At 39.2% G+C, this 24,812-nt stretch overlaps 2 protein-coding genes across 3 annotated transcripts in view; one reads left to right on the top strand and one right to left on the bottom strand.

The window, feature by feature from the left end:
• THOC7 (THO complex subunit 7) overlaps positions 1–24,812 on the top strand; it is a 29,947-nt gene that overhangs the window by 2,183 nt on the left and 2,952 nt on the right. Inside the window, exons 2-4 of one of the 2 annotated variants that reach the window (XM_028844342.2) lie at positions 21,833–21,950; positions 23,102–23,229; positions 23,541–23,627. In XM_028844342.2, the coding sequence (XP_028700175.1) occupies positions 21,833–21,950; positions 23,102–23,229; positions 23,541–23,627 (333 nt within the window). The remainder of the gene's footprint in view (positions 1–21,832; positions 21,951–23,101; positions 23,230–23,540; positions 23,628–24,812) is intronic. The other variant, XM_028844343.2, reaches the window with a different exon arrangement.
• The window catches only part of C2H3orf49 (chromosome 2 C3orf49 homolog), a 30,722-nt gene continuing 18,780 nt past the window's right edge, over positions 12,871–24,812 (bottom strand). Inside the window, exons 6-7 of the mRNA XM_077994226.1 lie at positions 16,353–16,415; positions 12,871–13,149 (exon numbers count right to left, since the gene is read on the bottom strand). Of these exons, the coding sequence (XP_077850352.1) occupies positions 16,386–16,415 (30 nt within the window). The 3' untranslated portion in view covers positions 12,871–13,149; positions 16,353–16,385. The remainder of the gene's footprint in view (positions 13,150–16,352; positions 16,416–24,812) is intronic.

The raw sequence follows: 24,812 nt of genomic DNA, 5'->3' as shown, positions 1-24,812 counted from the left end.
GATGAAACAGACACAGGTTAGCTTGCCCAAGGTCGCACAGATAGTAAGTCATAGAGGGTCAAAGGCAGGGAGACCACCTGCGGAGTTCCCGCTCTTCACTATTATGCCTCCTGTGTCTCCTATTTCTGCAGTGGCCCTGGTGAGAGACAATGAGGACTGTGACCAAGAGGGAATGCAGAGAAGAGGACAGGTGGGAGGGAAATTTGTGAGGCAGAATGTCAGAACTTCGGGTATTGAATGAATGCGGGGAGAAGGGGTTTAGGATGATCCCAGGTTTTTGACTTCACTGTGTGCCTGTTAGCACTACTTTTCTATTTATTGAGATAGAGATGTCCAAAGGAGCGATAGGCTTTGTCAGATGGGAGATAGGGACAGAAGATGAGTTCTGAAGTACTGACTGCAGTAGAGTGCCCCACCACATCCTTAGAGTCCACAGGAATCTCTACCCTGCCACTTACAGACTGTCTCAGCTTCGGTCTCTGAATGGAGATAATAATAAAATCTGTGTCAGCGGATTGTTTTGAGGATTAAACACAAAAAGTTGTAAAGGGCTTTGCATTGAGTCCAACACATAATAATTAATGTTCAGTAAATATTATTAAATGTCAGAGTAGTTTTACTAATCTGTCTTCCACTTTCCTTTGATGTGGACTGTGCCTTCTCTCTTAATCTGCACAGGTTGCCTTTTCCTGCCTTTTCTATCAGGTGACACTCCACTTTTTCCTCAAGACCCAACTCAAAAATCCCCTCTTTCCTGGAAGTAGTTGACCCTCTGCCTATTAGCCATGTTATTTTATGCATATTGCTGCTGTCACCCTTAATACTTTATTTATATGCCTTATGCTAGAAAAGATTTAAGGCAGTTCACCGTAATGAGAAAATGTACAAATTAAATGGATTAGAAAACAAGACAAAAAGAACACTGAAATTAGGAAAAATAAAGGGAAGTCAGAAGTGGGGTGATCCTCAAAATGCAGAAGGATAAAGTCTAGTACATTAATTAACCAAGCTGTAAGTGACCTGTTTCTCTAATAGGCCATGCCGAGAGACAGTACCTCATCTACTCTGTGGTCTAGTGTTCATGAAAGAAGGCAATCTTAGATGCCCAGGAAAAGCACTTTTTTTTTTCTGATTTGAACTAGAGGAAAAGTTTGTCATTGAGGTCCTTATAAATGAAAGCCAGTGTCATATCCTTAACCTCTTTTCAGCACTGAAGATCACAGAGCTGTTTTGTAGCACATCCCTTGCTAGGTAAAAGAAGGTTAAATCACAATTTAGAAAGATTCTAAAGCCAATAGAGGCTGGGTGTGGTAGCTCACACCTGTAATCAATCTTAGCACTTTGGGAGGCTAAGGCAGGAGGATCACTTGAGCCCAGGAGTTTGCAACCAGCCTAAGCAACACAGCGAGACCTCATCTCTACTAAAAAATTTTTCAAATTAGCCAGGCGTGTGTGGTGGTGTGCACCTGTGTCTCAGCTACTCGTCTCTACTAAAAATTTTTAAAAATTATCCAGGTGGAGTGGCACACACCTGTAGGTAGTCTCAGCTACTCAGGAGGCTGAGGCGGGAGGGTCACTTGAGCCCAGGAGTTTGAGATTGCAACCAGCCGTGATTGCACCACTGCACTCCAGCCTGTCAACAGCACTAAACCCTGTCTAAATAAAACCAATGGACAATTTGGTTTAGGTGGGTAGTGGGTAGCTCTGCTAATCTGGCTTGATTCAAAGCAAGGTTTTTTGATTGAATATCTAGACCATAAGGGAAAGACAAACTACAACTTCTTCAGACAATCCTCTATAAACATGGTTTTTATCAGCTCAGCTTTTGAAAAAATCAAGCTGAAATGAGTGGTATGTGTGATCAGTCAGCAAGTATTTATTGCATACCTTGTAGGCACAATGCAAAGTCCTGGCTACTTTGTAGTAAACTAGACAGGCGGGCCCTGGCCCCTGCTTTGGGGAAAGAAGCCATAGTGTGCAATCAAATAAGTAAATAAGATAATTTCTGAAAAGGAATGTAATTAAGTTCTGAGAATGAACTTGGTGGAATGAGGACAGAGAGTAATGGGGGAGGGCAGTGAGACCTGACAGGTTCAACCACATGAAGAGCCCAGGAAAGTATTCCAGATAGAGACAACAACTAGTGCAAAGGCCTGAGGTGAAAACAAGTTCTGCACCCTTTGGAGGAAATAAGGAAAGCCAGTGGGCTGGATCTAGGGACAGGACTGCATCCAGGTGGGCCAAGAGGAGTATGATGCAAAAGGAGGTAAAAGGGAGCTCAGGAGGAGCCTTGCAGGATTTGGAAAGGAGACTGAATTGTCCTGTGTGGGCATTTAGAAATGATTGGAGGATTTTAAGCAGGAGAGTTAGTGATCCAATTCATCTTTTAGATCATCTGAGTTGCATAGAAAATGGATTCTAGAAAGGCAAGAATGAAAACAGGGAGCCCAATACAAAGTATTCCAGATGAGAGAAATAGGGGCTTGGATTAGAGCGAGGTTAGCGTGGAAGATAGAAGTGGATGCTCTTGATATCTCATTCATCCTCCTGGAAAGCTCTTGGAGGAGTACCAGTAACTGTTCATGGAGCTTACGTGAGAGCCAATGTCTGTTACAAATTTGAGGTACCTGTATCACTGTGCCTTCATATAATCCATTCCTCTGCGTCTGCATATCCAATTGGACTGGGAGCTCTTGAAGAAGCAGCCCTTTTTTCCTGCTCTTGGTTTGAGGAACTGTCCTGCTTTAGAGTAGCTATAGCTACTAGACTGGATATTTTCACCACTACTGTCATGTTATAAGTGAAAAAGTGGAGGTCTTTGGAAGTTAATGACTTACAGTCACACGGCTAGTTTGTGACAAATCCATTTTCTCCCCTTGTTGCCAACTCTAGCATTTTGGCTAACTGAAGAACAGTTTGGATGTTGTCACTGTTAATTTAAACTATGTTAACTGTTTGTATTTTGTATCTGTTAATTTAAAGGATGCTAAATATTGTTAGTACCCTGATAGAAATCATTTCAGAAGCACTTCTTGCCATGCAGAGAACATTAAGTAGATATCTTGATATGCCAGAGCGACAGATGAGAAATAGAGAAACGGTTTGTGGTGGAATGTGGCTCTACCTTCCATTTAATAGAGCTTGCTGGTTTTGACGGTAGCTTTTTTTTTTTTTTAACTTAGAAAAGTGTAATGCATGAATATATAATTGTTGCAATTTGAAATAATGATTTTTAATATGCCTACGAACAATATGACAGCATAATGGAGCTGCACTGTGACTTTCTAATAATGTAATTGTGTATATTTTTCTGTGAATGCAGAGGTGAGAGAACTCATCTGTGAAAGGAAGATAATAGTGCACACTTTGTAGAGTTGTTTCAAGGAGGAAACAGGGTAATATGTGTAAAGCACTTTGAAGTTGAGTGACCATTTAATTTATTGTGTAAACCAGGACACTTTTCAGAGTGAAAAGAAACAAATAGGATGTGTGGTCACCAACTAGGATTGTATAAATGCTATGTAAGTGTTTGCTGCTTCTGTTATTCCTATTTTCAGTTGCTGATCCAATGTTAATAGACATTTGTGGGCACAGGGTTCATTTGTTTTGGGTTTTTTTTTTCATTAGTGCCATTGGATTTGCCCACTTTGTTGCATCTTCTGTGGCCCCAACACAGGGATAACTGCTGCAGTTTAACTATGAAATGATGTTTCTTTAGCCAAGATAATTGGTTTTTCAAAGCAAGATTGACATTTCACCTTGACTTTATTAGCACTATACTCTAAACATTTAAACAAACAGAGAGAAAAGACAAAGGACCTCAACATGATGTTTTGCATTTCTTTTACTTTTAAAATTTTAAATGTAATTTTGGTGTAAGTAATTTCCCTTGGCATCAGCAATTTATGTAGACCGGTCAGAAGTATCTTAGGAGAGGTTAATATCTACATGGAGGAATCAGACCATCTTATTGTTCCTTCCACCCAGCTTTTGTACGTCTTCTTAATATTGTTGACCTTAAAAATTGTTTTAATGATTTTGAGCTATTTGAAAGGAGGTTTTGAAACCAGGTGTTATTTTGCCATAAGGAATGTAATACAATGGGCTAATATATGTGATTTATCTTAATTACATGAGCTGTGGTGGTCTAACGATAAATCTTACAGGAATCTCCGTGAACATTGTTTTTACATGGCCTTAGTCTCTCTTCTTGTTCATTTAAAATAGGTCAAGTCAAACCAGTTTTCTTTTTTGTTGTTAACACGTCATAGCTTTATTCAGTAACAGAGTAGAATTTTTAGTACAGAGAAAATGAAGTACCTGAGAATAAGTTTACCACCCGGTTAACTACCGTTACTACTTCAGAAAAAAAGTACTACATGTCAGTAAATTCAAGAAGAAATGCACAATATGAAAAATGAAGACCTTCCCCTCTTTACCTTCCATAATAATTCCTCTCCCAGAATGATTTTTAATGCCTCTAAAAGGTAAAAGTTCCTTCTCTAGAGCCTGACTCCTGAGTTTGAGTTCCATTTGTATTCTTTACTTCCTGTGACATTTAATTTTTGGCCAGGTGTTTTTTTATTGGTAAAATGGGATAAGAATATCTATAATGCAGCCAGGCACGGTGGCTTACACCTGTAATCCCAGCACTTTGGTAGGCCGAGACGGGCGGATCACAAGGTCAGGAGATCGAGACCATCCTGGCTAACACGGTGAACCCCGTCTCTACTAAAAATACAAAAAAAATTAGCCAGACGTGGTGGTGGGCACCTGTAGTCCCAGCTATTCAGGAGGCTGGGGCAGTAGAATGGCGTGAACCCGGGAGGCAGAGCTTGCAGTGAACTGAGATGGCGCCACTGTACTCCAGCCTGGGCGACAGACTCTGTCTCAAAAATATCTATCTATCTATCTGTCTGTCTATCTATCTATCTATCTATCTATATAATGCTGTTGTGTAGATTAAGTGTGTTTATATGTGAAAAGCATCTAAAACAGTCCTTAGCATATTTAAGTGTTATATATATGTTGGCTAGTATACCAGTAGGCATATATGCTTGAAAATTTTATACAGTCATTTACACGCTGGTCTGTATTCAACTTCTGTGTACCTGTAAAAGTTTTTTAAAATGATGTAGTAGGTGCATATATTTATGGAGTACATGAGATGTTTTGATACATACATACAATGCAAAATAATCCCAGCAGGGTAGATAGGATATCCATTATCTTCAAGCATTTATCATTTGTTATAGACATTCTAGTTATGCTCTTTTAGTTGGTATAAAATGTACAATACATTATTGTTGACGGTAATCATCCTATTGTGCTATCAAATACTAGATCCTATTCACTCTAACTATATTTTTGTACCCATTAAGCATCCCTGCTCCTCCCCTGCCATCAAACACCCCACGGCTCTTCCCAGCCTCTCATAACCATCTCTACTGTCTACCTCCATGAGTTCAATTGTTTTAATTTTTAGCTTATCATGGAGCTCTTTTGAATATAAATCTACCTTATTCTTTTATATCAGTGTGTATACTCTATTAATTTTTTAGACAGATCCTCTCTTGGCATTTAGTTTGTTTTCAGTTTTTTACTGTTCCAAACAGTGTTACAATGGAGATACTTGCATAGATATATTCGTGTACTTGTGGGAATAATTTCTAAGAGATAAGTCAAAAGGTATATGTGTCTTTGATTTTGGTATATCTTGCTGTAGTGCCTTAGTAGCTAGTTGTTTTCCCCCACTATAATCCTGTCTGAAATTGTTATCCCTTCCTGTGGCTTTCAGTTTGGCACCTACAGAACTTTTTGCCAAACTGCATTTAGAAAGGAAATGCTAATCCTCACTGGTAGATCACAGGATTACTAGTTCACAAAGGCAGGTGAGATTGCAGCCCTCCCTCAAAGGGAGCCACATTTGACCTGTAATTTAGCCTTAGCAGGGAGTTACATAACCGTGATGCTATTGCCACTGGTTGTCAAGCCTTGACCTGTCTCTAAAATTGTTTTGTAATCAAGGTTTTAATGGCAAATATAGGGAAAGAACAATTATGAATTTTGAAAGGAATATTAGTCTGGATTTATGAGAAACTCCCTTTTATGATAAAATGAGAGCATAGCTAAAATGGCTGTGTCATCTGTCCAGAGGCCTGGAAATCTAGAATTGCTCTAGTAACTGTAAAGGAGTCATTTCTTCCTGCCTTTATGCTTATGAAAAATAGAGTTTTAAGATCTAACTTCTTGAAAGGACTTTTTGAGGCTTATTTGGTGTCTTGAGTAATTTTATATTTCTTCTGGGTATGTGTTGGCATATATGTATCCCATTTTGCAAGTGAATATTTACATTTCAGCATAAATGTGTCATTACTTATTGTAAACTGATTTTGAAAGATATTTTGTATGTGCAATTATGGTACAATGTATAACCAAATCCAGTAGGAAGTCATAAGTTCTAGAATTGTGATAATAGTCTACTGTTAAACCAATCCTGTTTTTTATGTCTTCAGTGGTTAACGTTTAGGCATATTGGATATGAGGCATTTTGATGAGCAAATATGTATCTCATGCCCCTGCCTCATAGACAGTATACACTAGACAATGTGTGGTCATATTACTTACTAATTAATATAAGAAGTTAATTGCTGCCTCCTTTTCTTGACTCAGATTCACACTCCACAGTCTTTCCAGGAGCTAGATGGATGGTATTATCCAGCCGTCGTCCTACAACCCCTAAAGCCAGGTGGAAAACCACCATCCTCACAGCAGGTGTCAAGTATTTTGGTTTAGAAACTCCTTCCAGATGATGTTGATCCTCATAGTAAAGAAAGTAATTATGACAACTAAGGAGTGATATTGATAACATCAATAAAATAACAAAAATAAAATCTGCTAAGCCACCTTTACTGTTTTTACAGGATAGACCAAAGCCCAGCAGAATTACTAATATAAGCATTCAGATTGCTTACAGAGGGTTTCAAGCACGATAATTTGTGAAGTCAATGTGTATAGTAAACAAAACATGTTTTAAGTGTGTTCAGTATGGAGCTAATTGATAAAATGTCATTAAAAATAATAATGCTCATGCCATTTGTGTTAGTAACTATCAGCAGCAGCCCATCTTTAAATTTAAAAAGAACAGAGGCTATTCTCAAACTGAGAGCTTACCTTTTTGTTTTATTTTGTTTCTGTTGGAGCTGTGCTCTGCACTTTGTACATGTTATTTCAGTAATTCTTGTCCACAGAGTTTTCTAGGCAGCAACTGTCTATGCACAATTTAAGCTAGAAACACCATGACCTTCCCAGTAAGGTTGAGACAGAAGCAAATTTGTAAGGAATCCTAACTGGGCAAAACGTCATATGCATAAATGCCTAATATGTATCTACATAGATATAGCTATAGATAAATCTTCAACATTTACTCTTTTATAGGATGATACAAGTTGTGGATTAAATTTAATATAAAGATAAGGATAACATATTTTTTGTTTGCCTACTATAGATAGACATTGTGCTCCTTTGTATACTTTTATTTACCTTAAGTTTCCCAATATTTCTACAAAGTAGATAGTTTTATTCCCATTTTACAGATGAAGTCGAATGTTGGTCTTATGTGAATATACACACATGCACACACAGTAAGCACTGGGTGGACTAACCAAAACATTGGCTCCAGTTTTTTTTTTTTTTTTTTTTTCTGGCCCAGGCAGTTGACTGTGAGATGTGCTTAGACTAAAGAGGGATAGGGCTGAGTGGGAGGAGGGCCTGTGAATGCCTGGACAGGGGATTCCCTGTGCTGCCAGAACTAGGGGTGCCACACTCCTACTTGTGCCACCCCAGTGTTGGCATTGGCCCCTGTTCTTTCCTAACCAAGTCGGCTGCTCAGTCCTAACCTGCCTTCTAGGACTTGTGATTCTTTTTTTTTTTTTTTTTCTGTTTTGAGATGGAGTCTCATTCTGCCACCCGGTCTAGAGTGCAGTGGTGAGATGTAGGCTCACTGCAAACTCTGCCTCCAGAGTTCAAGCAATTCTCCTGTCTCAGCCTCCTAAGTAGCTGGGATTACAGGCGCACGCCACCACGCCCAGCTAATGTTTGTATTTTTAGGAGAGACAGGGCTTCAACATGTTGTCCACGCTGGTATCAAACTCCTGACCTCAAGTGATCTGCCCACCTTGGCCTCTCAAAGTGCTGGGATTACAGACATAAGCTACTGTGCCCAGCCAGGACCTGTGATTCTAATCTCTCCTTTTTAGTTCAGGCCATGTTAGCTCCTAACTGTATATGCTTTGGTAGCCTCCTAACTAGCCTCCCTGCCTCTGGGCTTTTCCCAGTTACAATCCATTTTGTACATCTTCCTAAAAATTCTGGCCCATGAATCTTTAGCAACTCCCATTTTCCTACCAGCAAGGTGTACAAGTATAGTATTTACTGGTGCGGACTCCCAAAATCTGACCCCCAACTGCCTATATATCTTTGGGTCCTGCTATTTGTCTTCACTCATCCAGGCTCCCTAGTGTTCTAACACACTCACGCCCCAGATTCAGCCTTTCATTTCCCACCAAGCCTCTGCTAGAGCACAGCTTTCTCCCAGCCTGGGGTGAGAAGAAGGAAAGGATTTCAGCTTTCTTTTTTAACAACAGCTAACAGGTCTTGAGTACTCCTATGGCTCAAAATTCAAATAATATAAAAAGATAATCTCCAATCTTCCAGTCTGTTCCCCATCCACCCCACTTATACTGCCTTCTCTCTTGGTGTAGCCCCTTATATTAGTTTTTTGTATATCCTTCCAGGGTATCTATACTGCTCAGCACTGCACTAGTAGGGACTCCTTGTGCCCGTTTGACAGGTCTCTGTCTGGGCTTCTAGGCTGTCCACAACATCCTTTGAAATCTAGGTGGATCTCTTGGAAGGTCAGAGAACAACTTGCACTCTGCATGCCTGCAGAGTTAGCATCATGTAGGTGCTGCCAAGTTTTATGGCTGTATCTTCCCAAATAGTGGGTCAAGTTGCACTTGGGCCTTCTTGAACCACGGCTGGGGTGGCTGAGGAGCACTGTACTGGAATGCAGGGAACAGAGACCCAAGGTAGCTCTGAGCAGCAAACCTATGGAGGGCACCCTAGGTCAGTCCTCCAAAACCATTCTGCCCTCCTAGAGTTCTGGGCCTGGGTGTGTGGTGGGAGGGACAGCCTTGAAGTTTATTTTTCAGTTTAAAGATCTCAATTGGCTTTATTCTCGAGTCTAGACTTGGTCCACACATCGTTCCATAAAATGGAATAAGTGTTCCAATGAGCTGAGCAGCAGAGGCTGGCTTTATATACAAAGAAGGGCTAAAGAAAGTAGAAGCACAGAACAGATAGCATATTAGTCATTTCAAAGCTACTCTTCTTGTAAGGTGGGGACAGAGAGGCCAACAATAGAAAAAACTGATTAGTTAACATGAGGTTATTTCAGCCTACCTTTTTTGTAGAGAAGCAAGGACTGAAGTAGAAGGAACTTCATTATTATGCCCACTGAAGATTTAAACTGGCCTCTTTGGGAAATTAGCTGTTATCCTGCTCTTCTGATCTCTTAGAAGGTTGGGTAACAACTTAGTCTAGGTTTGGAGGCATGAAACTTTAGCATGGGTAACTCCATTTTGAGTTTTAGTCTGGTCCATTGGGACATAGTACAAGAACTTAGTCCAAAACAGTGGCCTCCTGTAATTTTTATTTGACAGTTTGCCTTTTGGTTAGGTTGTTATGTAGGTGAGAGTGTAATCAAAACTTAGGTCATCAGTACTACTCAGTTGCCATCATTTTGAGTTTCTAGTCTAAGCATGTGTTTATAGCTTATTGTGTCCTCCCCATTATTATAAGTTTGTTTGAGTTTTTGTTGTTCCAGCTAGAGACATACCATCTGATGTTTGACAGATGGCTCTCTGGAAACATTTAAAACTTTTTGAGAAGATATAGTACACCAGGGAGACTACTGTTGTGATTAGCAGGTGGAAAATATGAAGAGTTTGGAGCTTTCTCTTTAGCCAGGATCCCCATGAGCCAAACCAACTAAAATCAAATAGCTAGATGAGGAGTCTACATGTTTTAACAAAGTAATCTGCTCTACAATACCCAATGTATTTATGTGCAACAAGAAATATCAGTTGCTGCCAGGCGCGGTGTCCCACGCCTGTAATCCCAGCACTTTGGGAGGCTGAGGTGGGCGGATCACAAGGTCAGGAGATCGAGATCACGGTGAAACCCCGTCTCTACTAAAAATACAAAAAATTAGCCGGGCGCGGTGGCGGGTGCCTGTAGTCCCAGCTACTCGGGAGGCTGAGGCAGGAGAATGGCGTGAACCTGGGAGGCGGGGCTTGCAGTGAGCCGAGATCGCGCCACTGCACTCCAGCCTGGGACACAGAGGGAGACTCCGTCTCAAAAAAAAAAAAAAAGAAAGAAAGAAATATCAGTTGCACAGATTGATCCCTGTTTAATTAGTTGGTAAGATAGCCTCCCATGACTATCTTAAATTAAAGCAGAGGTCAGGTGCAGTGGGCTCACGCCTGTAATCCCAACACTTTGGGAGTCTAAGGGAGGTGAATTGCTGAGGTCAGGAGTTTGAGACCACCCTAACTAACATGGTGAAACCCCATTTCTACTAAAATACAAAATTTAGCTGAGCGTGGAGGTAGGCGCCTGTAATCGCAGCTACTAGGGAGGCTGAGGCAGGGGAATTGCTTGAACCCAGGAGATGGAGGTTGCCGTGAGCCAAGATTGTGCCACTCTACTCCAGGCTAGGCGACAGCGAGACTCACCTCAAAAATAAAATAAAATAAAATAAAAATAAATTGCACAGATTGCTCCTTGTTTAGTTGGTAATCTAGTATCCCATGACTATCTTAAATTAAAGCAGAGGCCAGGTGTTGTGGCTCATGCCTATAATCCCAGCATTTTGGGAGGCCAAGTTGGGTGGATCATTTGAGGTCAGGAGTTTGAGACCAGCTTGGCCAACATGGTGAAACCCTGTCTCTCTTAAAAATAAAAACAAAATTAGCTGGATGTGGTGGTACGTGCCTATAATCCCAGCTACTTGGGAGGCTGAGGTAGGGGAATTGCTTGAACCTGGGAGGCAGAGGTTGCAGTGAGCCAAGATCACACCACTGCACTCTAGCTTGGGCAATGGGAGTGAGACTCCATCTCTAAATAAATAAATAAATAAATAAAAGCCGCAGTCCCTGGGAGGCAGAGGTTGCAGTGAGCCAAGATCACACCACTGTACTCTAGCTTGGGCAATGGCAGTGAGACTCCATCTCTAAATAAATAAATAAATAAAAGCCAGCAGTCCCAAGTTACCTCTAGGAAGTACTGATTGTGAAAATGTATAGCATTATCCTGTCAAGGTAAAGAAGTAGGCATAAATAAGGAATAATTAAGAGGAGTAATTATTTTATGATGGGGAGTCTTATTCCAATGGTCTTGGGAAAAGTTGTCCACAACATGAAGTCGACAACTTCTCATCCTGATTTGGAGTTTGATTGTCTCTGATGTGACATCAGGCATTCTGGTGAATTCTTTATGTGGTGTATGTATCAGGTATGAGACATCTCCCCTGAAATTTACATCGAGTTGTCCAGCTTTAGCTTATAGGGCTTGAGAAACAGCCGTTTTTGTTATTTGAGAGTCTTAGCCAGATATAAGAATTCAGAATCCAGTCTAGTCTACTAGTAAAAAAAAAAAAGGAGAAAAAGAAAAAAGAAAGCAAAAACAATGAGCCAGGCTACAATCTAATAACAAGGCCACTATAACTTTTTTTAACATAATTTTTTTCTCTACATTCACCCTCATTTCTACAAAAGATAATTGCAGACCAATTTGTCTGATTATTTATAAAAGTGCAGCAAGAATAACTACATAGCCATCTTTTAGATTTGCTTTGCTGCGAACTTTGACAAGGAATCTCAGATTAGACTTTTAGAAACCTCTCAATGTTAGGAAGCCAAATGAAGGCACATATCAGACTTTGCTTGCTATATCTAGTACCTTGAGGTTCATGGGCCTGCCAGGAAGTGACAACCTTTACTCATTCACTATAATGCTGAGAACCTTTGAAGCTAGGCATTCTTTTTTTTTTTTTTTTGAGATGGAGTCTCACTCTGTCACCCAGGCTAGAGGGCAGTGACACAGTCTTGGCCCACTGCAACCTCTGCCTCCTGAGTTCAAGCAATTGTGCTGCCTCAGCCTCCCGAGTAGTTGGGATTACAGGCTCATGCCACCACACCCGGCCAATTTTTGTATTTTTATTAGAGACAGGGTTTCACCATGTTGGCCAGAATGGTCTCGAACTCCTGACCTCAGCTGATTCACCCACCTCGGCCTCCCAAAGTGCTGGGATTACAGGCGTGAGCCACCATGCCCAGCTGAAGCTAGGCATTCTAAGCACATTTTCAAATACGGTATTCCTGTCAGAGCCTTGATAATATAACCAGTGTTTCCAATTTTATCCTGTTAAAGAGAACAGATTCTTTATTGAACTTACGCAGACAACCAACTTGCCATAAAAATAACAGTACTAACAAATAGTTTCCAAATTCTGGAGGTATCATCAGGTAGAAAGGAAAAGCAAATGTTTCTATTTTTATTCATAAAAGTATGCTTTACCAAATTGCTGTAAACTATACATAGCTTTCAAAAAAAAGAAGTTTCCTTAAATCTGTAAAACAAAATATTAAAAGAACCAGCAATGTTTCAAATAAAGAAACCATGAAAACCCATAGTTTTTATTTATCAGTTCAATCAGTCTCATGTAATTAATTCATTCTCTGTTTGATCTTGGTTAGCAGTTTTATAAACCCATCAGATTCGTAGACCAAAAAGTGTCTGAGACAAGTCTTAATAGATTTAGGAGTTTATTTTGCCAAGGTTAAAGACATGCCCAGGACACAGCATCAGGAGGTCCTGAGATGTGCCGAAGGTGGTTGAGTTACAGCTGATTTTATATATTTTAGGGGGACAGAAGTTACAGGCAGACATCCATGAATACACGTAAGATGTATATTGGTTCAGTACAGAAAGACAGGACAACTGGAAGGTGGGGGGTGGGGAGGACTTCCAGCTCCTAGGTGGAGTTGATTTTCTGATTGGTAATTGGTTAAGTTATGAGCTAAAGACCTGGAATCAATAGAAAGGAATTTCTGTGTTAACATAAGGGGTTGTGGAGGCCAAGGTTCTTATAGACGTGAAACCTTCAGCTAGCAGGCTTCACAGAGAATAGATGGTAAATATTTCTTATCAGACTTAAAAAGGTGCCAGACTCTTAGTCAATCTCTGGATCAGGAAAAGACCTGGAAGGGGAAGGGGATTCTCCACAGAATGTAGATTTCCCTGACAAGAGACAACTTTGCAGGGCCATTTTTAAATACATCAAAGAAATATGTTTCGGAGTAAAATACTTCAATTTCTTTCAATGTCTGCTGTCATGTGATGTATCTTATTGGTACAAACAGTCTGTTTGGTCAGTCTTAAGATCTCTATTTTAATGCTCATGCTGGTCAGTTGTGCCTGAATTCTAGAAGGAGGGTATAATGAGGCATTCTGACCCTACCCCCATTCCCATCATGGCCTAAACTAGTTTTTCAGGTTTACTTTGGAAAGCCTTTGGCCTATTGAATGGGGGTCCATTCAATTGAGTGAGGGGCTTAGAATTTTATTTTTAGTTTATAGTTTCTTCATTAAAATTTTGGAAATTTTGTCCAATGGTACAAACTAAAAGTCATGTCAGAGTTTCTTTTTTTTTTTTTTTTTGAGACAGAGTCTCACTCTGTTGCCCAGGCTAGAGTGAAATTGCACGATCTTGGCTCACTGCAACCTCTGCGTCCTGGGTTCAAGCAGTTCTCCTGCCTCAGCCTCCTGAGTAGCTGGGATTACAGGCACGCAACCCTACACCCAGCTAATTTTTATATTTTTGGTAGAAACAGGGTTTCGCCTTGTTGGCCAGGCTGGTCTCAACTCCTGACCTCAAGTGATCTGCTCGCCTCTGCCTCCCAAAGTGCTGGGATTACAGGCGTAAGCCACTGCACCCGGCCTTCTTTTCATTCTTCTGATATAGCTTTTTGGAGACACAGCACTTTAGGATTATAATTGCTTGCAAAAGCTTTCATAAAAGGCATTAGAACCAAAACAATTCACTGTTGACAACATGACTTAAAATGGCCATGGTTAAAACCTGATGAGAGTTCATTATAATAATGATGAAATTGACAAGGAAATTTGGTTATTTTTCAACCAAAATTATGACTGATAGCATTTATACCAATACATACCAGATTTATAGGAACTTTTTTTGTCACAGGGTGCGTGGGAAGCCTGATTTTAGGGGCTTTCCTGGAAAATTTTTTCAGCAGTCCTTTTTCCAATGTCCTGGTTGTTTGCACAAATGGCAGTGAATTTTTGGAAACTGCTGTTTTAGGGATTGCTTATTTGGGGAAGCACCCTAGGACAGGCCCAAATGTCATTCTAGGTTGTCAGTTGCCATGGAGCTGAAATACTTGGGGAATGGCTTTTCAAAAGGTAATCTGCAGTCTTTTGGGTTTTGCCTGACCCATAAGTAGATTGGACAGAGCTTGCTGGGTACTTGATAGAATTCTCAGGAGACTGCCATTCTGCCTCTTTCATCCATGTGGGGCTCCCTAGATTACACCAATACATGTACTAGTTGGTACAAATCAAGTATACTGGGGTTATAAATTACCAGTAAGGCCAGGCATGGTGGCTCGTGCCTATAATCTCAGCACTTTGGGAGGCCAAGGTGGGTGGATCACCTGAGGTCAGGAGTTTGAGACCAGCCTGGCCAACATGGTGAAACCGCGTCTCTACTAAAACTACAAAAAAATTAGCCGGGCGTGGTGGCGGGTGCCTGTAATCCCAGCTACTCGGGAGACTGAGGCAGGAAAATAGCTTGAACCCAGGAGGTGGAGGTTGCAGTGAGCAGAGATCGCGCCATTGCACTCCAGCCTGGGCAACAAGAGCGAAACTCCGTCTAAAAAAATAAAAATTTAAAAATAATGAGTTACTAGTAAGACCCTGAATTCTTCAGAAAACTTGTGAAATTCTTCTGTAGGTTTAGGAAAATCTTGAACTGTGGCCCTGAAGTCCATTTTTGTCCAGGGAGTACAAGTCACTTGGGGATTATCTCCTGATTTTTCAAATGATTCTCTTATAAGGAAACTGTTTAACTGCTTTTTTCAGGGAAGAATGGCAATTCAGACAAAGCAGACTGAATACTTAGGAGTAGATTGTAAATATTCAGGCAATGTAAGAGAGAGGGAGGCAGTAGGAGTTACATCAGTTTTACCATCCTTGGTAAGGGAATATCTTCCATTTCCAGCTTTTATTAGCTCTTTACAGTGAATCTTTTTAAAAGGTGATTTTAGAGCACTGTTGTCTCTTTGAGGCTTCTGAATACCAATAAGAATTCTGTTCTCTCTGAGTAATTTGGGAGGCTTGGGGTTTGAGTGCACTTCTTAGATGAATAGTCTTTTTCATCTGGAACATTACATGTAATGGCATCATAATTCTGAATTATCTTTTGTAAGATTTTGCCATTTGTAAATATTTGTAGCTTCCAGAACCAGAAACCTCATACACAAAAAAGACAGATTGGCCAGAAGGCAGGGTACTCAGATCTTTAGAAATTAAAGAAACCATTTGATGTTGGATATTGGGTCTTCCAAAGCCAAAATGGCTTTGGCTTTGAGATTGCCTTGACCCACTGAGCCAATGACGTTTCAGTTTCGTTTTTGTCTGACTCAGTCAGATGCCTGAGGCCTCCCTCATCTAAACATGTAAGAAAAAACACACATACCTATGAATTCCAAAAGCCAGAGTTCATGCCCCCCTTCACCCCATGGTAATAACCACTTGCTGTGACTACTGTTGGTTACCTTTACTACTGTAGCCCTCTGTGTTAGCCACAAAGAGTGTAACCCACCTTTCCCTCCGGCCATATGCTGGTCACCAATGGGATGCAACCCATATTTCTGTCCAGCCACATTCTTCAGGGCTTGACCCAAGCCTTTTATGGCATCATGCATATCACCAGAGTGGGAGCCAAAACAATGTAGCCCTTGCCAGTGACTTGTCAGCCACTATGAACCCAGAAGTCATGTGCCCTGCCACAGTACAAACTAACCCTAGGTACTCCAAAGTCAAATGTTCTCTCACAGCACAAACTAACCTTGATACCCCCAAAGCCAAAGATATCAGTGAGCTTAAATGCTTAAGAGAGCAGAGCTCAGATCTGAGAGGGACTTAACCCTCAGGGCTGTGTGAAGGAGATAGTACACCCCACCCCCCAAAAAGAAGGTTAGCATCACCTTTTCCTATGTTCCTCAAGGAGTCTCAGGTCATCAGCTGTCTCCAGGTCCTTTTGTGGTTATCTGTCAAAAGACAAAATTACAACAAATTTAAAGACTTTATTTTAAGTCTTTATTTATGATTCTAGACTTGGGCAACACTTGCCACTTCCACATTTTCAGATATTTGTTATAGCAACAGCCACACTGCCAGTATGATTTTCCGTCTTATTCTGTTTTCCGAGGCTGTGACAGAATACCAGGGAATGGGTAATTTATAAACAATAGAAATTTATTTGACTCATGGTTCTAGAGGGTGGGAAATTCAAGATCAAAGGGCCAAATCTGGTGAGAGTTTTCTTGCTGTGTCATAACATGGCAAAAAGTATCACATGGCAAAGGAGAGCGTGAGATGGAGAAAAGAAATGGAGCTGAACTCACCCTTTTATCAGGAGCTCACTCCAAGATTACTACCTATTTCTACAATAGCTGCATAAGCCTCTTCATCAGGGCAGAGCCCTAATGACCTAATCACCTCTTCAGTCACCTCTTCAGGGTTCCCCCTCTTAAAACCGGCATGATGGCAATTAAACTTCCTTCTTTCTTATGTGTTTATTTTAAACTGACAGATAACATTGTGTGTTTTTGTTGTGTACAGCGTGATTTGTTGAAGTATATATACATTGTGGAATAGTTAACTAGCTAATTAACAAATGCATTACCTCACAGAGTTCTCATTTTTGTGATGAGAGCATATAACATTCACTCTTTATATTTTTCAAGAATACACTATATCATCATTAACTGTAGTCACCTTGCTGTACAATTAGATCTCTTGAAATTTATTCCTCCTGCCTAATTGTAAGTATGTATCTTTTGACCAACATTTCCCCAACCTCCTTCTCCCTAGCCACCCCAGCCTTTGGTAACCACCATTATACTCTCTACTTCTGTGAGACCAACTTTTTAAGCTTCCATATATAAGTGTGATCATGCATTATTTATATCTCTGTGCCTGCCTTATTTCACCTAGCATAATGTTCTCCAAGTTCATCCATGTTGTTGAAATGACAGGGTGTCCTCCTTTTAATGGCTGAATAGTATTTCATTTTGTATGTGTATATATATATATGTGTGTGTTTAAGTGTATGTGTATATGTGTATACACATACACTATATACACACACACACACACACCACATCCACAATTTTTTGTTTTTTTTTGAGACAGAGTCTCACTCTGTCACCCAGGCTGGAGTGCAGTGGTGCAATCTCGGCTCACTGCAAGCTCCACCTCCCAGGTTCACGCCATTCTCCTGCCTCAGCCTCCTGAGTAGCTGGGACTACAGGCGCCGATCACCACGCCCAGCCAGTATTTTTAGTAGTGAGGGAGTTTCACTGTGTTAGCCAGGATGGTCTCGAACTCCTGACCTCGTGATCCACCCACCTTGGCCTCCAAAAGTGCTGGGATTACAGGCGTGAGCCACCACGCCCAGCCCACGTATTTTTTTTTTATTCATTCGTCTGTTGGTGAACATCCAAGATGATTCTATACCTTGGCTATTGTGAATAAGGCTGCTATAAACGTTGGAGTGCAGATACCTCTTTGACATACTGATTTCATTTCCTTTGGACACATCAACAGTAGTGGGATTGCTGGATCATATGGTAGTTCTATTTTTAATTTTAAAGTAATTATTGAGGCCTGGCACAATGGCTCATGCCTGTAATCCCAGCACTTTGAGAGGCCAAGGTAGGCGGATCATTTGAGGTCAGGAGTTTGAGACCAGCCTGGCCAAGATGGTTAAACTTCATCTCTACTGAAAATACAAAATTAGCTGGGCATGGTGGCACATGCCTGTAGTCCCAGCTACTCGGAAGGCTGAGGCAGGAGAATGGCTTGAACCCAGGAGATAGAGGTTGCAGTAAGCCGAGATCACGCCACTGTACTCTAGCCTTGGTGAAGGAGTGAGACTCCATCTCCAAACAAACAAACATATATACATACATTTTTTGGGTGGGTTGGGGCAGGCACAGAGGCTCATGCCTGTAATTCCAGCACTTGGGAAGCCGAGGCATGTGTATCACTTGAGTTCAGGAGTTTGAGACCAGCCTCGGTAGCATGGTGAAACTCTGTCTCTACAAAAAATACAAAAATTAGCTGGGCATGATGGCCTGCACCTGTAGTCACAGCTGCTTGGGAGGCTCAGGTGGGAGGATGGCTTGAACCCAGTAGGTGGAGGTTGCAGTGAGCTGAGATCATGCCACTACATTCCAGCCTGGGTGACAGAGCCAGATCAGTGGTGAATTCTGATATTTTAGTGCACCTCTCACCTGTGTAGTATACTACACAAGTAGTGTGCTTATACTCAATGTACCCAATGTAGTTTTTTTTCCCCTCACCCCTCTCCCCTCTCCCAACCTTCACCTTGTGAATCTCCAGAGTCCATTATGTCACTCTGTATGTCTTTGTGTCCTCATAGCTTAGCTCCCACTTATAAATGAGAACATACAGTATTTGATTATCCATTCCTATGTTACTTCGCTTAGAATAATGGCCTCCAGCTCCATCCAGGTTGCTGCAAAAGATGCTATTTCATTCCTTTTTATGGCTGAGTTGTATTGCTTGGTGTATAGATACCACATTTTCTTTATTCACTCATTGATCAGTGGACACTTAGGTTGTGAATTCTCCAGCTCATATTTTCAGTTTTTTGAGGACTCTCCATTTTGTTTTCCATAATACCTGTATTAATTTACATTCCCACCAATAGTGTATAAGTGTTCTGCTTTCTTCACATCCTCACCAACACTTGTTATTGTTCGTCTTTTTGGTAATAACCTCTCTCAGTGGGGTGAGCCAGTATCTCACTGTGTTTTTGATTTGCATTTCCCTGATTAGTGATGTTGAGAATTTTTTCATATACCTGTTGGCCATCTGTATGTCTTCTTTTGAGAAGTGTCTATTCAGGTCGTTTCAGTGGCTGTTAAATTTCAACATGAGTTTTGGAGGGGACATTCAAACCACAGCATCAAACTTTAATCTCTATTACATATGTTAATATTTTTTTCCTCTCAATCAGGGCACTCACTCTCCAGTTTGCCTCAGATATTGTTTTCCTATTACTTGAATGTATTTACATTTGAAATCCCCAGTCCTCACTAGAGTTGGAGATCCAGGCATGTGGGGAAAAAATGGTATTTCTTGGAGACTTGAGAACACAGATAAGACTAACAAAGGAACTGTTGAATACCATCAGTGCCACCAGATTCACCCACTAGATGCTTCTTTTTAATAAGGTTAAAACATTTGTAGTAAGAAAATTCTATTAATATTTATTTTCTGCATTTTAATCTCTTCAAGGACTATGTTTTATTTGTCTCAGTCTTTTCAGATAATGTTGGTGGTTAAAAAACTGAAAGCATTAGTTTGTATTTTTAAAATGTAAAATTAAAACACTTGATGAATATGTAGCTTGAGCAGTCTGTCAAAGCCATGACTCTGAGAACCAAACCCAATTCTAAAAATGTTTATCTGATGTTATCACAGAATATATTTTAAAACTGGAGCCATCTGCCTTCCAAAGTTTATCTCCGCTGCACCTGCGCTCAAAAATACTTCTGCCTACACACAGGAACTATTGTTTAAAGATTTTGCTGTTGATTCAGCATGGAGGCTCTCCAGGAATTATTCACACTTTAAATTTATTTTAAAAAATAACGAATGCATACTATAAAAAACAAAACAGAAAACCCCCCAAATTCTACAAAGACATACAGGAAAATTATATCTTTTCCCACCTCTATCTGTAGTCCCTCTTACCAGAAATAACCACTGTTACAAGTTTCTTGTGGATCCCTCCAAGGATAGTCTCTGAATATACACATGCATGTGTGATGCACATGCGCACACACGCAAAGCCTCCTTTTTCTGCACATATGGCAACATATTGTATATGCTTTTCAATACCTGTTTTGTTTTCATTTTGTTTAACAAATCTAAGGAGAGTTTTTTGGTATCAGTATATCTGCACTATTCTTTTGGCTCATACTATGACATTATGTGAATGTTTAATCATTTAATCAGTTTCTTACTGATGAATAGGTTTGCAATCTTTCTACTATAAACAGCACCACTAAGAACATTCGTTTATGTCTGTCTTTGTGCATGAGTGCACTTCTATAGGACAAATTTCTAGAATTGGAATTATGGGGTCAGAAAGGTATGTGCGTTTTAAATTTTATTTGTTACCGTTCAGTGGCCCTACAAAGAATTACCAGTTTGCATTTTATTCGTGTATAAAAGTGCAGTTTTCTAACACCCTTGCCCAACCGTTTTATCAGATCTTTTGCCAATCTGATAGATGAAAAATGATGTTTTACTATGGTTTTAATTTGCCTTGCTCTTGTTATGATCCAGCATCATTTTGTCCAGGAAAGAACACTAGCTCAGGACTGCCAGGCAGACAGATGTGGACCCCGCTTGTTGGCCATCATTGTCATCTACTTGTTTTTGTTTTTGTTTTTTTTGTTCTTCTTCTCTCTCTCTTTCTTTTCCTTGGGGCGAAAGTCAGACAGTATTGTTAAAAAAAAAAATCCTCATGGGGAAAGAAACCTTACAGATAACTATATATATACTTTTTAAATTTAATTTTATTTTTATTTTTTATTTTTTTCAGAGACAGCTTCTCGCTTTGTTGCCAATAGGCACTGGAGTCCAGTGGTGAGATCATGGCTTGCTGCAACCTTGATCTCCCAGGCTCAAGTGATCCTCCTACCTCAGCCTCCCAAGTTACTGGGACTAATAGGCACATGCCACCACACCGAGCTAATTTTTATTTTTCACAGGATCAGAGTCTCACTGTGTTGCTCAGGCTGGTCTCAAACTCCCGGTCTCAAGCGATACTCCAGCCTCAGCCTCCCAAACTGTTGAGATTACAGGCATTAGCCACCACACCCAGCCTTAAATTATATGTTTATCTAACAAATCCATTACTTTTTCCCTGACCCATCTCATTCTTTTTTCCTAGTTTGCTACTACATCTTTTAAATATTTCCTATCTATTCCTTTTATCAATGCCTCTCACCAACCAAAAACACGAGCATTTGAACTTCTGTCTGTCTGGGCAGGTTATTTTGTTTCCTTCATTGTACCTGAAGATTATTTCCACTCAACAATCCAGTAGACTGCCAACTCTGTAAGGACATCTTTTCACTGCTATTACTCCAGCCCCTAGAACAATACCTGACACACGATAGTCATGCAATAACTTTCTTTTTCCTTTACTATATAAATATTTTTTATTATATGCAGTAACATAAAATATGCATAACAAAATTACCATTTTAGTTGGCCATTTTTAAGTGTACAGTTCAGTGGCATTAAATACATTTACATTTCAATAATTTTCTTTTGAATAAACAAATGAACAGTCATACTGGTTATTTGTGCTTGAAAGTTACCAAGAGCCAGATGGTAACATTGGCCTTCTTTCCTGCAGATGAAGTTATACGGAAGCGTCTCCTCATTGATGGAGATGGTGCTGGAGATGATCGGAGAATTAATCTGCTAGTGAAGAGTTTCATTAAATGGTGCAACTCTGGGTCCCAGGAAGAGGGGTATTTCATTTCACTGTTGTTTCCATACCAATGTCCTAATGTGATTTTAGGCCATATATTGAGGTCCTGTGAATAGATCAAATTTTCACTCACCTTAAATGTCCAGTGGAGTCAACTCTTAATCGAGAGTAGATTTTCTTGGCCTTTTCTTCTCTTCAAAGGCCTCCCATATGTTTATTAAAACATGGAGAAGGAGGATTGAAGGAGAAATGAAGATTAAATTCAGACTCATTAGTTTGGTTACTTTTATGATATAAGTGTTTAATAGGATAAAATATCTAAATGGAATTTTCTCCTTTGCTAATAAAAGGCTACCGCTATGTATGTATATATTAAGTTGACACGATTAACCGCGATTAGTTTTGCACCAACCTGATACACACACACACATACACATACACACACACACACACACACACACACACACGTATATCTAATTTTTTTTTTTTTTCTTTGAGACAGAGTCTCATTCTATTGCTCAGGCTGTAGTGCAATAATGGCACAATCTTGGCTCACTGCAACCTCCACCTCCCAGGTTCAAGCAGTACTGGTGCCTCAGCCTCCTGAGTAGCTGGGATTATAGGCAAGCACCACCATGCCTGACTAATTTTTGTATTTTTAGTAGAGATGGGGTTTCACCATGTTGGCCAGGCTGGTGTCAAACTCCTAGCCTTAAGTGATCTGCCCACCTTGGCTTCCCAAAATGTCAGAATTACAGACATGAGCTACCATGCTCAACTATATTTATTTATTTTTTAACATAGTAAACTTTTCCTCATTTGAATTTGCTTTCCATATAAATGATTTTATAGAGTGAAAAAATTGTGGGAACAGAACTGTGAAGTTAAAAAAACATCTTAAAGTATTTTTTAGTCTTTTAAACAAAATTCAAATAATTGTTTGAATAAAACGTGTATTGATAAGAACAGCAGTCCCATCTTTGCATTTGTAACTAAAGTAGTTAAATTCAAGAATACTACATTTGATAAAAAGAAAACTTAAGGGACAGATATTCTAAATTATTTTAAATAAGCAAATGATTCTCTCAGAACTTGGTATAATTTAATTAGCAAATATTTGCCTGCATTATAACAGTTCATTTTTGTCAATCCACAAGCATCCTTATTTTGGTTTTCTCTCTTTTTCATTAGGTATAGCCAGTACCAACGTATGCTGAGCACGCTGTCTCAATGTGAATTTTCAATGGGCAAAACTTTACTAGTATATGATATGAATCTCAGAGAAATGGAAAATTATGAAAAAATTTACAAGGAAATAGGTAAAGAATCTTAATGTTTCTATCTGTAATTTTATTTTTTATGGTCTAAAGGAAACAATATCTGCTAACAATTTTCTTTGATTGGTGGTAAAAGAATAATAACAATTACTGTATTAATGGAAAGAATACAGTAAATGTTAGCTATAAAAATGCATATTCTAACATGATATAGTACTTTGGGTTACAGCTGTTTTTTTAAAATACTAGTGTCTATTTTGTTACCAATAGAATTTAATTTATAAATGCATTTTAAAATTAAAAATGGATTATTGATTGTGTTACCACTATCTTTTAAAAACCTTCTCATATAGAATGTAGCATAGCTGGAGCACATGAAAAAATTGCTGAGTGCAAAAAGCAAATTCTTCAAGCAAAACGAATACGAAAAAATCGCCAAGGTAAGGGTTTTGAGGGATTTAATGTGCAAATACATTATTACTGACTACTATTTTCATGCAGTTTTTAATGTTGTGAGGTATAATCTGCAGCCTGAATCAACCTTGATTTAAAAAAAAAATCCAAATTTTAATTCCTTAGAACTATATTATTCTTTAAAATACAGAAGGAGGTCTGTGTTGAAAAGAATGTTTTTGCTGGATTATGTTGATTATCTAAGTATTTCTTTTGTTTTTCTCTTTTTTTTTCTTATCCCAGTATTTCTTAAGTATTAAATTTTTACCATCTTGGACCCTTTTGCCTAAATAATGTTATAGTTAATCAGCAGAGGCGATTTACATAAATATACTAGATTTATGGTTTGGGTTTTTAGTTTGTTTGTTTAATAGAGCTACTTTCCAAAAAATGAAATGGAAAGGAATTTAAACTCTGTGAGTTTTCATTAAGTACAAAGCAAGCAAACATTTCTAGACGGCCTACAATATCTAATAAGAAGGTTAAAGTTGAGTTTTGTTATAATCTCTTGTTTTTAAGTTAGAGTATATACTTATGTAGTTCCTAAATACTATTTCAAGACAATTTTTAATGTTAGAGGCAATGCTGTTCTTAAAATGTAAATTGAAGAAAAATAAAAATAAAAAATATAATGTGTGATCACAACTGTTACAACTTTTCACATTGATGTGAAAAACTAGAAGAAAATAGAAAATGTTAATGGTTATTTTGAAGTTGTGAGTTTTTATGGCTTAGGTTCTTTTCTCTGTTTTTGTTTTGTTTTGTTTTACATAGGGCATGTATTATTTTGTAATTCAAAAAATTTGTGTTAAAAGAATCATACTTTTATTGAATTAATATGCTCAGTTCTAAAACAATGAATGTTCACTTTTTAATGAACTAATTAAGATGAAGCTTAATTTCCTCTTTTTACAAGTTGTTTTTTTCAGTTTAAAATGTGTATGGTGAAGTTTTGGTGCCCTATTTACAGTAAGATATACCAACTTAGTATCAGTTCAAAAGTCATTTAAAAATATTTGGAGTGTTTTCGTTGGTTAATGAGGTTTTTAAGTAAATCCTGCCACTCATCACTCATCACTTCATAAGAAAGGTTAACAGAAGTTACATGACTTATCTTGGAGGTCTCAGTGGAGCAGAAAGTAGAACCTGAATTTTAAGTTATTTGCACGTTT

This window comes from Macaca mulatta, chromosome 2, assembly GCF_049350105.2.
Source record: "Macaca mulatta isolate MMU2019108-1 chromosome 2, T2T-MMU8v2.0, whole genome shotgun sequence".
NCBI classification, from domain to species: domain Eukaryota; kingdom Metazoa; phylum Chordata; class Mammalia; order Primates; family Cercopithecidae; genus Macaca; species Macaca mulatta.
Note: the sequence above shows the minus strand (reverse complement) of the source record. Positions and strands in the feature narration are given on the sequence as shown.